General features: G+C 34.1%; 1 protein-coding gene across 5 annotated transcripts in view; it reads left to right on the top strand.

The window, feature by feature from the left end:
* ORC4 (origin recognition complex subunit 4) overlaps window positions 1-15,784 on the top strand; it is a 64,972-nt gene that overhangs the window by 27,078 nt on the left and 22,110 nt on the right. For 2 of the 5 annotated variants that reach the window (XM_045203083.3, XM_024569679.3), the window contains exons 2-4: window positions 9,153-9,226; window positions 12,068-12,144; window positions 12,703-12,793. In XM_045203083.3, the coding sequence (XP_045059018.1) occupies window positions 9,170-9,226; window positions 12,068-12,144; window positions 12,703-12,793 (225 nt within the window). In that variant the 5' untranslated portion in view covers window positions 9,153-9,169. Of the gene's footprint in view, window positions 1-5,504; window positions 7,429-7,905; window positions 8,066-9,152; window positions 9,227-12,067; window positions 12,145-12,702; window positions 12,794-15,784 lie in introns of those variants that run through there. The other 3 variants (XM_045203082.3, XM_045203081.2, XM_045203080.2) reach the window with 3 other exon arrangements.

The following is a 15,784-nucleotide window of genomic DNA, read 5'->3' as shown; positions in this document are numbered from 1 at the left end:
CTTGTTTGTTTGTTTATCCTCACCTGAAGACATGCTCTCGCTGATTTTAAGAGAGATGGGAAGAGAGGGAGAGAAACATCAATCAGGCAACCGCACATGCCCTGACCGGGGACCAAACCCACCACCTAAGCATGCTCCCTGAGCAGGGATCAAACTTGCTACCTTTCACTTTATAGGAGGATGCTTTAACCTACTGAGCCACACTGGCCAGGGCTCAGATGCTCAGGTTTTATAAAAAGGATCCCATTGGCATTTACCAAGCACTCTGCAGGCATGCTCTGTGGCATTAATCCAGTTTTCTTCCAGCTCTGAAGTTCATCATAATAATAACTTAAAGTGATTTTTTTTTTTTTTTTAAGGAGAAGGTCTCTAACCTTAACGATTCAGGTATGTTACTTTGGGATTTTTTGTTCTTTAATGAACATTCATACTTTTTACTCTTTTCTTCTGCAGTCCTACTTATAGTATTGCCCACTTACTTGGCATTGCAGTAACTGAAACAGTCTGTCCAACAGTGCCACAGCATTAGTGCTTCGTCAATTCCTCATTCATCTTGTAGTTGAGACTGTGAAACTAATCTTCAGTTAGCTTCATTAATTAGTTGGCTTCATCAGAGCAAATGTCTGTCCTCATCTGAATCAAGCACATCTTTTTGGCCTTCTTATATTAGAATCCTTTTTTGATACCAGTCTTACACTGGTACTCATTTGATAACTTTTTTAAAGTATTTTATTTTTTATTGGTACTAATTCGTACTTTTAATTTTTTTACTCTAAGCATTTTAATTTTTCCCAAGCAATATTGATGAATCAAACACTATTATAAAAACATTGTCTTCTATGTTCAAATATACATATCAAAACAATTTAAAAATTCATTGCATGAAATAAGGGTTTTTTCAAAAAAAAATTTTTTAGTTAGGGGATAACATATAAATATAAAACATCCAGGCATGTATTTGTTTCTGTAATTTTACTCTTTTATTTAAAGAATTTAATGAATATCCAGGTAATCAAAAAACAAACCTTCCAAGCAGATTTGAGAGCTATATATTGTTCAGAATAGCCTCAGAAGGCTCTCTGAATTACGATGATGGGACAAAAACCTTTTATTATGGGTTGGCCAGAAAGTTCATTTAGTTTTTTTTCCATAAGAAGGCTCTAGTAGCACTTCTTGTCTTTAACGTCATTTGAAACAATTTTGTTAGATTGTATTTTGACAGCTGTCATATCAGTGTGCATTTTTTAAAAAACCAAATGGGTGAATTTTTCTGTAACCATTTTCATATTGGAAAATGAAGAAAATAAGCAACTTTTTCAGCATATTTTGCTTTATTATTTCAAGAACAGTAAAAACAAAGAAAGATTTGTCCAGTGTATACAGAAGGTGCTGTGACTAATCAAAAATGTCAAAAGTGGTTTGCAAAGTTTCATGCTAGAGATTTGCTAGATGGTGCTCCATGATCGGGTAGACCAGTTGAAATTGATGGCAATCAAATTGAGACATTAATTGAGAACAATCAGTGATATCCCATGTCAGAGATAGCTGACGTACTCAAAATATCCAAATCAATAAAGTTGGTGAAAATGAAAAGTATGTCTTTTATTTTACAGAAGAAACCATATGGACTTTTTGGCAACCCAGTACTTTTCCCAGTAATGGGGAAAGAGAAGCCCTTCTGACGTATTTTCCCCCTTGTGGTTTATGATCTGTGATTTTCTGTTGATCTATGATTTTCTTATAATCTGTTATTTTTCTGTCTAATAATAGGAAGGCTTCTAGGGCTTCAAAGTGTATTTGCTTATATGCCACAAAGAAAGGGTCTTAGCCTCCTGATCTTCCTCCTGTGCCAAATTCTCCTGTTTTCCCCTCGTGATCCTTAGATACTTTTTACCTTGGTAAAGCTTAGCTCAATTTGAAGAGACATGGTCTATACTCATGGATTTCTTTATTTCCTATGACCTCTTACCAGTTTTATCAGCTTTGATGTGGAATGCACAATAATCAAGTCAGTTTTCTCAGTATCTCACAAAGTGTAATTCTGAGACTGGCATCAGGAGCATCATCTGGGAATTTACCAGAAATGTAAATTCTTAAGCTCTACCCCAGACCTATTAAATCAGAAACTTTGGGCATGGGCCAAGCAGTTAAAATCACTTCCAGGTGTTGAATGTCTTCTTTACATTACTGATTTGAGGTCTTCTGTATCCATGTAACTCTATACAGATTGAGGTACCCATAATTTCTTTTTATTACCTGTATTTAAAAACTATTATTGTTTGTACAAATAATCCAATTAAAAAATGGGCGAAGGACACGAATACAGACTTCTCTGAGGAGGAGATACAGATGGACCATAGATATGAAAAAATGCTCGACATCACTAGCTATCAGAGAGATGTAAATTAAAAGCACAATGAGATACCACCTCACACGTATCAGAATGGCTATCATTAATAAACCAACAAACAATTGCTGGCAAGGATGTAGAGAAAAGGGAATCCTAGTGCACTATTGGTGGGAATGCAGGCTGGTACAACCACTGTGGAAAACAGTATGGAATTTTCTCAAAAACCTAAAAATGGAACTGCTTTTGACCCAGCGATTCCACTGCTGAGAATATGTCCTAAGAATTCTGAAACACCAATTCGAAAGAACTTATGCATAGCCGTGCTATTTACAATAGCCAAGTGTTGAAAACAGCCTAGTGCTCATAAGTAAATAAGTGGATTAAAAAACAGTGGTGCATTTATATAATGGAATACTATGCAGCAGAAAAAAGGAATTCCTACCTTTTGTGGCAGCATAGGTAGAGCTGGAGGCCGTTATGCTAAGCCAGGCAGGGAAGACAAACACTGTGTGATCTCACTTATAACTGGAATCTAGTGAACAAAATAAACTAACAAGCAAAATAGAACCGGAGATGTGGAAACATGGAGCAGACAGACAGCTGTAAGAGAAGGAGGGAAGAGGGTGTAATGGTGGAAGGAAGGGGAAGGGATTAGTCAAAAAACATGTATATGACTGACGGAATAGGGATGGACTAAGGGAGTAAGAAGTGGGCCGAGTGGAGGGGGGCAAAGGGGAAAAAATTGGGACAACTGTAATAGAATAAACAATAAAAACTATTATTTTATATTGAGAGAAACACAGAATGTAATACTATTGAGGTCCACCCTCATAGCTTGGCAGGGAAGTTGAAGTTGCACTTGACACTTCATTGCACTATCAAGGAAGTACTGTCAGATTGTTTGGAACTGAAGTCTGATTCTGTGCTTTGCCCCTCATCCTCAACCTCCCCACCTCGGTCTCAAAATGCTCCTCCTCTTGAGTCTTCCCTCCAGTGTAATATAATTTATAAGCAGTAGTTTGAATCACAGTGCTTGGCATTTGACAGCATGGCATATCAGGTAAACCATTTAATTTAATCCCCACAACAACTCTATGAACTACATAATACTTTTGTCTCTGATTTTAGTGAGGAGAAAACAAGGGTTTAGGAAGGTTAACTTTCAAAGGTCACACCACAGAACCGAGAACTCAAGTCTCGGCCCAGCCGAGGACGAAACTCTTTAGGACACTTGATAATACTACCATCAATCTTACTTTTCTAGTTTTGCTTCTTGGCTTTGTCTGAATTTGTATTTATACTAAATTTGATATACAAGTTGACTTTTTCTGGCATCTCCTTGCTTACAATTTTGATTTGAATACTGTTCTCATAGTTCTCTTTTTCATCACTTGTTACTTTGTAAGAAAAAATTTAAATTTCTAGAAAAATTCAGGTATCTTCATCTTGACTTTCTTTGCCTTTTTCTGGTTTAATTTCAAAAGTGTTCAAAACCTTTGAACCTTACGTTTTCATATATTTAGTCATAAATTTAAAATCTCTGTTGCCAGATTTGTCAGACATGCTAAAACTGGCGTCCAGTAATTGCAACTTGGAAACAAGTAGGGAGAGTAACCCAAAACCTTGCACAAATTATAGGCCAAGAAGTGGCGAATTACTGGAGTATTGCTGTGTAAATAAGTAAAATAGATTTTTCACTAGTAGTTTTAATCTTCATTTGAGATATTTCTCTTAATCATCTCAGTCTTAATTGAAGGCTATATAAATAAAATACAGTATATGCTAGCTTAACTCCAGAAAGGAGTATATTTATTAATCTTTCAAAAATGTTAGTAGTGAGCTGTCAGTCTAGGATTATAAAAAGATAGAAATGATGTTCTTTTTCTAAAAATAATTGTGACTTTACCTTATTTTGAATCACCAGACTTGTAGCTATACAAGGTTTGTAACTTGATTTAAAAGTTATTCATAAAAATCTTTGTGTACTTTATCTTTTGTTAATCTGTGACTTCTCAAATAAATTTCTTAAACAAATTACCTATATTTTAACCATTTTGAAATTCTGTTGCTGTCACACTACCATGATCATATTATGCTACATATAGTTTACTTGAATTATAAAATAAATTACTCTATATTCCTGTAATTTACTGTTCTTCTATACCTGACTTTTTTTTAGGGCGATGGCATGTAATCATTTGAAAATTTAAAATTTAGCTAGGCAGTTGATTTAACCTAGCCTTTCTCTTTTTTTCACAGCTAGTTTACCTCTCTGGACATGCTCCACTGCCTAGCATTTATTCATTTATCAAATAATGCTTTGAAAAGCACCTGTATGCCAACATTCACTAGTTGATTTGAATGCAGTGATAGCATAATTTCTTTTCAGAGTATGTGGTCCAGTGGAGCAGACAGATAAGTTAACACAGAGTTAGTTATGTTACTGTGTGCTAATTAAGTCCTGTGAAAGAAAGGAAGATTGCATATATCCTGAAAGAACGTTAGGGACACATAACCCTCAGGCTTTTGCCAGAGTTGGAGTGTATAGGGGTGTCACGGAACGTATTCCAGAGGAAATAATGTCTCAGCTTAAGGTCTGAGGTTGGAGTAAGACAAGTACAGGGAATGGTTAATTGTTTCGGGGAGAGTATCAAGAGGAGGAGGTAGTACGTTAATCAGGGAAACTAGTCAATTCCTTTTAAATAAATTTGGAATTTAGAATTTGGGGGGTCAGGGAAGGGTTTTATGTGAAAATGGTATCACAAATGGAGTAAGACTTGAAGATCAGTAAAGAAGATGTCATAGATTTCCAGTTGAGAAATGATCTAGAAGTGGAATAGAGGCAGCTAGTGGCAGAAGTAGTTTGAGTAGAAGTTTTTAAGGCATTATGATAGACTTATTGTTACTTGAGATGCTGAGATTGATTATTAGGTTTATTCACTCTAGCAGAACATAATGTAGAGGGAAGGATCTATTGGAAATTGATATTATAGCAAGTGTAGAAGCTAAAGAAGTAATATCAGGGTTAATCATTCCTTGGGATTACCTATTTCACTGCTCCTTGTAATAGTATAAGTAATAGTAGCTTCTACCAAATTTTTTACGATGAAATAATGGTAGTCACTTAGATTTGTATTTGATATCAACATGAGTAATCACTTGGTCATGCATAGACATTCAGCTGGTCTTTCACTTTATCTAGTCCTACCATTAGAGTAGTAAGTAAAATCATAGTATAGGAAGCACAGTAGGAAGGAGTCCCAGGATCCGCTGGTATAACTTGAGGAAAAATTCAACCAAGCTTACTCAAATAACCTGTATGTAGATAATAGAGATTTAGTTGTATCACTAATCACTTTTTTGGTCATTAAGCAGTTTTTTAAAACTATATTAGAATTGTCTTTTTCTTAAACTGTTTATTTTGAAGTCATCATAAACTCACAGAAGTTAAAAAAATAGTATGTGGAGTCCAGGTAACCTTAACCCAGCTTTTCTTAAGGGTGACATCTCATACAACTGTAGTGCTGTATTTAAGGCAGGAAATTTATATTGGTACACCACTGTTAACTAGACCAGGGGTCCCCAACCCCTAGGTCTCTGACTGGAAGGTCCACAGCTGGCAGCCTGTTAGGCCTGTTAGGAACTGGGCCATGAGCAAAGCTCACCTGAACTCCGCCTCCTGTCTCCCCACCTCCCCATCCACTGTGACTAAAGAGCAAAGCTTTCCTGAGCACCCAGTCCTGCATGCCAGTCCCCACCCCCACGTCTACCTGTCCCTGATGCCAAAAAGGTTGGGGACCTTACTCAATTTTTAGCACTTTTTACTTACATTCATTTTTGTTTGTCTTTGTGATTTGATCCTATGTATAGATTTGTATGACTACCACCACAATAAAAATGCAGAATGGTCCCATCATTACAAAGATCTCTCATGCAACCCCTTTAGAGACACACCCACCCCTCAATCCTGTCCCTGTCTCCTGGCTGCCACAGTTCTGTTCTTCATTTCTAAATGTTTTATTGTTTTAAGAATGTGATTTAAATGGAATCATATAAAATTAAGTTTTTGAGATTGGTCCTTTTTTGTCTTACTAAGCATAATGCCCTTGAGTTACTGCATATATCAATAGTTACTGCACTCTTTTTTTTTTTCCCCCCTCAATTATGTTCCCCTGTTGTATGGATGTTTCAGAGTTCCTTTAACCCCACTGGCTTTATTGTTTCCAGTTTCTTGGCTGTTACAAGATAACTTCTTATAAACATTTGTATTACAGGCTTTTGTTTGAACACAAGTTTTCCTTTCTATATTGCGTGTTGACTGTATGTTTGGTTTTTTAAGAAACTCCTAGAAAAAAACTCCCTTTTTGGTGAAAAGTTTATTTATGTCTTAATTTTCTAATTAAATTGTTTCTTTATTGTTGAGTTTTGAAGATTTTTTTATGTCAGTTCTTTGTCAAATAATGTGGTTTGCAAATATTTTCTCTAGGTCTGAAGCTTGTTTTTTCATCTGTAAAATTCGAATTGCCTTTTAAATTATTCTTTGTTATAGAGATTTGACTGTTGTAGAGGCAAGATGTATTAAAATTAACTGTTTGACTAAGACTTAATTTACAGTCAAAATTTATGAAGGTTAGGAACCAAAGCAGTTCATGTATTTCTTTCATGGATGATCCCAAATGAAGAAAAATGCCTGCTTTTAATGTCTTACCTGAGTTACATTGATGCAAGGGGACAGTTAAGTACCTACCCTGTAACCTCAGACATTTTACTTAGCTTTTCTGAGCAATGTTTTCTGAATCCATGAAATGGGGGTAAATGTTTTTTAATTCCAGTAAGACTGTGAAATAACTAAGATAGCTCAATATAAATGAGGCATATTGCAAAAGCTGTCCCCCACTTTCTAAATATTTAGTCCTCCATAACGTTTAGGGGACAGTTGTTCAAGTATTTGAATCCAGTCTTCAGTAATTTCAGATGTCAACTTGTAGAACTTTTTCAAAGTGAAGAGTATTTTAAACCAGAGGATATTATTTCATGTTGCTAAAAGGGTTTTTTCCCACACACAACAATCATTTAAGGTAAAAAAAATTAAAATACATAGAATAAAATAGAAAATGTAAAGATTCTCAAGCAAAGTGCCTTGTGTAGGGCAGCTGAGAAAAATACTTTTCTTTTAAGAGAGAAAATTCTTAAGGTACAAGGTATCAGTTGAGTACTCTCTGGAGTTTCCAGTTTGGGAGCCTGGAGCTAGATGCCCTCTGGGGTTTTAGGCCTTGGCTATATGTGTCATACATTAAGGAGAAGACAAATTTGCTTGCTATCTATCTATCAAGAGCTTGTTCAGCTGCTAGCATTTCCAAAGAAAAAGAAAACTGCATTCCAAGGCTGGCGTCTAGTTGTCAGTATATGAAATTAACAGATATGAATGTAAAATACAGGGTTAGGCACAAATAACACTCCTTTTTATTACATAAACATCTTTTATTACAAAATCATAAGCATATAATTCTGTAACATAACAATATTACACTCAAGTGCACCATTTGACATTTTAGGTGAGAAGTTCAAGTTGCTGTCCATCTCATGTGAGATACTCACATGCCCTACAAACCACACTCGTTGGTGTTACTTCTGCCGGACCCTGTATAATATTGTCACTATGGCTGATCTTCCTTCACATTATTGAAATTTGTACCTTTTAAAACAGTTGTGTAAGTAAGTAACAATTATATATAACCAAGTACATAATTATATATAACCAAGTATAACTGTAGGTTAAAATCCTGGTTGTATGACTCAAATGCTGTTTGATTTCAAATTCTGATCAAGTTTTACTTAACTTTTTTTATGTCTTCTAATGTTAAAGGAGTGTTGTAATAGTACTTATTCCACAGGGTTATTTTGAGGATTAAATGATTTAATAAATGCAAAATACTTGTAACAATTCATGTTGCATAAGTAAACACTGCTTAAGCCATTATTACTTGACTAGTAAAGTACTCCTATAGAAAATCAGCACCAAGAAATTAGATCTTTCAGCCACAGGTGTTTATCAGTGAGTATGTTACCCTGAAGGGGAATTTTCAGTTATCCATATATATATTTCAGTTATCATTGCCAACTTTGTTTTGGACATTATGCTAAAATATTTGGAATCTTTAAATATCTTCAATTTGGTGACTGGTAATTAAATAGACAATTTTGTTTAACATTTTATTATGGATAAAGAGAAATATAGGCAGTTACGGATGTTTACAGAAGAGGCATTTTATTTACCTACTCTCCAATGACTACGATTGATCAAGAAAACGAAGGCTTTTGGGTTGGGCTGATTCTGTGGAATGGATGTGGGGAAAAACATTCTATATTAAGTAAGCACATAGTTTTTGTTTTATTCTGTTTTTTAAAGGTAAGGAAAGGAGGGTGAGTAGTATGTTGAGGAGAAAGATAGTAGGAGTAGTTGTCTGTAAGAGCTTATATAAAGTGCGGCATGGAAGTGTCAAATAAGCCTTCACTTAGACAAAGAGGAGCCACTGAGACTCCCCGCCCCAGGTGTATGGGAAAAAATTGACAAGCATCACTGTATAAATTTAAGGTATACAACATGATGGTTTGATTTACATATATTCTGAAATGATTACCAGAGCAGGTTCAGTTGAGAATTTAAAGTTTGAGAAATTTGAACATTTTTCATGTTTTAAAATGTGTGTTTAATCTGATTCTATAGTGGTGAATTCTTAAATAATTTTCTTTAAGCCAATAGTTTTGTATTCATGCTAAAAGTTTTTTTTTATTTTTGAAGGATTTCAATTTGTGGAAATGAGCAGTCGTAAATCAAAGAGTTACAGTTTAATACATGCAGAGTACATTTCACAGGTTAGTATATATTTTCATTAATCTCAAGGTTCGTTGCCATGCAAAGGCCCTCAGAGAAATAGTCATCTTCTTTTTAAACCCTCGTTAGAGTATATGTTTATTGATTTTAGAGAGAGAGGAAGTGGAAGGGGGAAAGAAAAAATGAGAAATATCGATCAGTTGCCTCCAGTTTACACCGTGACCTGGGGTCAAACCTTCAACCTTTTGGTGTTGGGAATGACGTTTCAACCAGTTGTGCCACTTGGTCAATGCCATCTTCTTCTTCTCTAGCACTTACAAACAATCATTCTTTCCATTTTAAGGGCAGAATGTCTTAATGTTTCTTTTTAATTTCATTCTTTGTAAGTCTTTGGATAGTTGGGATCCTAACTTACTCATGTCTTCTTAAGTGTTCTGATGGTACTTCTTTGGTTATATTTATTCCTGTGTTTTTCAATCCTTTTGATGCTGTTATAAATGAAATTATTTTATTTTATTTGTTCATGTATCTTTATTTGCTAATGTATCTAAATACAATTGCTTTTTGTGTATTAATCTTGTATCGCCGAACTCATTTATTAGTTCTAACAGTTTTTTAGTTTATTCCTTAGGATTTTCTATATATAACATCAGGTAGAAATAGTTTCATTATCTTCCTTTTCAATCCGGATGCTCTGGCTAGAACCTTTAGTATTGTATTGAATAAAGGTGGCAAGAGCAAACATTTTTGTTTTGGTTTTAATACTAGGGAAATCCGTTCATCCTTTAACCGTGGAATATTATATTAGCTGTAGGTTTTTGTAGATGTTCTTTATCACAATGAGGAAATTCCCTGATATTGCTAGAATGTTGAGTGTTTTTATAGCAAACATTTTTAAATTTTTAAAAAATTTATTGATTGATTTCGAGAGAGAGAGATTGATTTTTTTGTTCCACTTATTTATGCATTCATCAGTTGATTCTTATATGTGCCCTGACTGGGGATTGAACTGCAACCTTGGAGTATCAGGACAATGTTCTAACCAACTGAGCTACCTGGCCAGGGCTATCATGAGCATTTAATACAAGTACATACTATATTTCAAGTACTAAGCATATATCTATACATATCTCTGTTAAGGAGTCTAGTAGGTAATGGGCATAGTATTTCTATCCTAGCTTTTCTAATTTTTTGGCTTGATCAGAACTGCATTATGTTTAAATTAAAAGTTAATGGTGTTAGCATCCCTTTTTTAAGACCTTTCTTTATTTTTGATGGAAAATGTTTGACTATTCAAAAAAAAATTTTTAACAAGTGTAATTTTCATATCTTCAAGGTGCACAAATTTATGTACAGCTTCATTAATTTCTATACATGTGTACACTTGTGTAACCTCTCCCTCAGATAGCTGGGATTTTTGCACCTCTGACTGTTCACTACAGCTTCACTTCACTTTATCACTGTTTTATATTTTATACGTAGTTGTTCCCTCTCTAATTGACTTTATTGAAGAAAGAAAAGAATTGAGGTTTCTCTTTTGATTTCTAGCAATCTTACCTAGGTAGAGGAATAAACATTATAGTTTAGTTAAGTTTCCATATATGCTCATTTACGTGTTTTCACAGGTACCAGCTATTATTTATCCAATACCTATATTGTGTTAGAGATAGCTGCCTGCCTTAATCCGAAAAACAGGCCAGTCAGAAAAATGTTAGTGTCTTCATTTTATAGATTTTAATATTTAGAAAAAGCTAACTCTAAAATGCCTTTCTGGCACCAATCCTCTTTTTCTTTTCACTTCCTCTATAATGATAACTATAGATTATTTTATCCCCAGTGAATAATTTGCTTTGCTTTTTTACTCTAGTGCATACAAAGAGAACTCATTTATCTCTTTAGTATGTGAAGAAACAGTCCTGTGCTCTCAGTCTGGGAAAAATAAATAATTTTGAAGCCTTCTTGTTTCTGTTCATGGGGCCTCCTAAGGTTTGTGTCCCTGGAGGACCTCTGCATTAGCAGTAGATGCTGGAAAGAAATGTCTTTGATGGTCCATCTTTTTAAAGAATGTGCTAGATTTTCTGACGTAAATTTTACAACTATGTATAAGCCCTTCATTCTATGATGACTTCAGATTTCAGCCCTTTACAAGACTTTTTTTCATAATTCAGTGATTTTATTTTATAGCCTAGATGAATGTAGTATTTTTCGTATAATTGAGCATTTCTTATATGCTGTTACTACTTTTTTGAAGATTGTTTCTTAAATGCTCATTTCTGTCCAATATATTTGCAATGCTTTCTTTTTTTTTTAAGGCATGGATCATGCTCTTTTAGTAGTATCGGGCTCTGCATCTAATAGGTCCTCAATAACTATGTGGACTTTTAAACGTCTTGTATTTCCTCAGAATTTTGACCTCTATGGCAGGTACAGATTGGTAGGGTTTGAGCTAAACAAGTTCAGATGTGTCACTATGTAGAGATTGAGGTGTGGTGCATAAGCATTATAAGATTAGATTACATTATTAGATTACATCCTGTCTTTGTTCCTTTCCTTGGCTGATATGTCATACAGTGAGGTAGTCAATCATTCACATGCATTAAAAAAGCCCTGAAATTGCTGATGTAGCCAAAGTAAGTAATTCTCTCTCTTGTTGAAACCTTCACAACTAAATTTTCATTTTTCTCTGGAACTTAAGATCAGTAGAAAGAAATAGTTTTATAACTCATGAAAATGGTGCCAGAGCTCTTAAAGAAAAGTTATTTAGGGAGGGTTGAATTGATTAATTAATTCCTAATTCTGACTGCTATAAATGTGTATTCTTGTTCATTTTTTGTTGCATAGATAATATTTTTATTTATATTTATCCTCTTTATTTTCATCAGGTACAAAGAATTTTACGTGAAAGATTTTGTCATCAGAGTCCACATAGCAACCTGTTTGGAGTACAATTACAATATAAGTAAGTTTAGCTATTCCCTGGCTTGTTATGAACATACTTTACAGGTGCACTTTAGGTTTTAGGTTTTGCAGAAATTACACATAAATTTTATCTTAAACAATGCTAATGAACTACAAATTTTGCTTTGGGTATGGAAGCATTGAATATCATGAAGCAAGAGAGATATAAATTATTTTCATAGTGAGAAATCCTTTTTACTTTTAGTATTATGTTGTTTCTATTATCTGGTACTATAGAGATAATTCTAATCTTGCACGTAATACTTGGCAGCCAGCTGTGGAGTGAAAGGTCCTAAGAATTGTCACTGTTGTCTCTTACAGTCTCATAAAGACCGAGATAATTCAAACTTTTTTCCTCTTGAGGTTTCTAGAGAATCAGTATTAGCCAACATTCTCTTCTGTGTTCTACGTAGGACAATTTAGAGCGTAAGGCAGGTGCCCAGAGGGAAAGAAAAAAGGAATGCCTGTCTTTTATGGGTACTCAAATTTAGTTTTTAAAAAAGTAATACCCAGAAATTATTCCAGCTTTTTAAATTTTGGCCTATTTATGTCATTTTAGACACCTAATTGAGCTGCTAAAAAGAACTGCTATCCATGGAGAAAGTAACTCTGTTCTCATTATTGGACCCCGAGGATCAGGAAAGACTATGGTAAAGCTGTTTATTTCTGGTATTTCTTTATTTTGATAGTCTTGTGATGATTCCTGTAGACAACACTAAAAGGTGTTTCATTACTTTTATTATTTTGTTATTAACATTTTGCTTTTTGTCCTTAAATCATTGAAGACATGCAAAGCATTACAAAGTTAGGCTGATACATTTGAATTGAGCATATCTTTTTTACCTTATTTTCCCCCACAGCAACAAATTTTTAATTGTTGCTTGCTTTATCATGGTCTTTTGTCCTTGAAGAATTAGTGATTGCCAGTGGAAAAAGAAAATTAGCATTTATTGAACATGTACCTTGTGCCTTTTATCTGTGTTCTCTGATTCGTTGTTTACTTACCAGTAAGGTAGCCATTGTCCTTGCTTATAGATGAGGTAACTATCACACCATGCATTCTTTTCTCGATGATTTTTATTGTGTGTTATTTACCCCTAACTCAAAGAAACAGTTTTTTCATATGTCCACTCACATCTTCCAGATTTTATCTTCTACTCTCCCTCATTATCATATTTACTCAGTTACCTCAAAAATATACTCTTGTTTTTCCCCCCTCATCTTCTCTTTTCACATACTTTATTCAGTATTATGTAAGACAAATTAGGTCACATTGAAAGTATTACTGTGCTATTCTATTTTAAATAGTTGGACTGTGTAAAATCTGATTTCTGCTATATTCCATACAATAAATTTAGATTTCTCACTAACATACACTTTTACTCTGTAAAAGTAAAACTATGTTATAATTATTTATTAAGTAAAATTATGTAAAACAAGTAAAATTATGTTTTTATATTTTAAGCAATGTATGTTGACTCTGCATTATATAGGATGAGGAAATTAAAACTTTAAGATTTTGCTGTTACCACCCATTTCCAATATAGTTTGAAATACGTAAATTGGGAATATAGACTTATACAAGGAAGTACTTTCTTCTTAGGTGCCTAGAAGGGGAGCTTAATCAAAAGTATTTGGTTAATGTCACTGAAGACCACCGCAGCTAACTTGTTTTGAGTTCATACATGATTTTTCTGGGTCTGGGTGCTTGTAGAGTTTCTTCATCTTAGCAGTGTGAAAATTTCACAGGTTATATAAGTGTTGATCATAAAAAGTGATACTCTGCAAATCTTCATAGTATGGAATTTAGATCTTTTTTTTAGTAAAGGGTAATTTTCTACCTCCCCAACCCCCCTCACACACACCTTACATTGTTATATCTGGAAAACGCATCATCATACTAACAGTTGAAGAACATTTTTAGATAATGCTTTAATTCTTCAAGAAGTTTCACAGTGATATTATTGTATCAATCAGTACAGAACAAAAAGATAAAGGAAATCAGTACATTAGATCTGTTAAACTGTGCATCTTGAAACAAAATGGCATTATAACAGGAAAGTTGAATCTCGGTGATTTGTACCTCAAAGTGTCCAGCCCATGAGTATAACTTGAGTAGCTGACTGAGTTTATTCTGAACTTCACCTTGGAAGTTTGTCACTAAAGATATGGAAAAAGTTCAGAAAAAAACCCAAAATAGAGCCAGTAAAAAACTTATAAAAATGAGTAACTAAATACAAATTATAATCATACTCCATTTCATTAGAAAATTGGCTAAAGTAGATTTTTTTTACCAAAAAAAAAAATAAAGCAGATAGTACAAGAGTTACTATATTAACCCCCTGCCCCCCCCAACCCAGTTTCCCCTGTTGTTGGCACCTTGCCTTAGCATGGTATGTTTGTTACAGTCAATGAATTGCTGTTGATAATTGTCATTACATTAAGGTTCACTCTTTGTGTTGTACAGTTTTATGGGTGTTAAAACCATAACATATATAATGTCATATATCCACCATTTCAGTGTCACACAAAGTTCACCATTCAAAAAAATTCCCTGTGGTTTACCTGTGCTCCCACCCCAACCCCTGGCAACCACTGATTTTTTTTTCTGTCTCCATACTTTTGCCTTTTTCAGAATGTCATATTGTTGGAATCATACAGTATGCAGCCTTTTCATGTTGTCTTCCATTTAGCAATACATGTTTAAAGTTCCTCCGTGTCATTTCATGGTCTGACAGGTCATTTTTTTTAATTGCTGAATAACATGCATTGTATGAGTGTACCACTGTTTATCCATTCACCTATTGAAGGACATCTTGGTTGTTTCTGATTTTGGGAAATTTGAATAAAGCTACTCTAAACACTTGTGTTCAAGATTTTATGTGGATGTAAGTCTTCAACTTAATTGGGTAATTACATAGGAGCGCCAGTTGTTACATCATATAGTAATACTGTGTTTTTAGCTTTGTAAGAACTCGGCCAAACTGTCTTTCAAGGTGGTTACACCATTTTGCTTCTTAGCAGCATTGAATGAGAGTTTCTATTGCTGTGTATCATCACCAACATTTGGTATTGTCATTTTCTAAATTTTAGCCATTCTTGTAGTGGTACCTCATTGCTTTTCCATTAATTAATTAATTTTTATTGTATTTTTTTCCATTACAATTTATCCCCCAAATACCCTCCTCCCCCCTGAAATTACCACTTTGTTGTCCATGGCCATGAGTCCTTTTTCCTTTTTGCTCAAAAACTTTGTCTTCTAAGTCCCCCACCCCCACCAATAGCTGTCATCCTACTCTCCATCTGTCAGACTACCTCTATTTTGCTTGTTACTTCAGGTTCATTAGATTCCACATATTTGGAAATTGTAATAGGTGAGCATAAAAATCACTAGATACTGGGAGATTTAAGCAAACTCTGCTTGTACATTTGTAAAATTAATTTTTAGCTACAAAGAATGTGGAAACTGGGTAGTCAAATTGGTTATGCTAGTGGTGTAACATTAGTAACTAACTTTGTTAGTATATAATATAGTTTAAAATATTTGAAAAGATGACATCATATCCATGAAAAAACTGACTTATATTATTGATTATCTAACTAATTATACAGTAAATTTTAATAGTATTCAAATTGGAACA

The sequence above is a fragment of the Desmodus rotundus genome, chromosome 2 (genome assembly GCF_022682495.2).
Source record: "Desmodus rotundus isolate HL8 chromosome 2, HLdesRot8A.1, whole genome shotgun sequence".
Classification (NCBI taxonomy): domain Eukaryota; kingdom Metazoa; phylum Chordata; class Mammalia; order Chiroptera; family Phyllostomidae; genus Desmodus; species Desmodus rotundus.
This window is presented reverse-complemented; position numbering and strand designations above follow the sequence as displayed.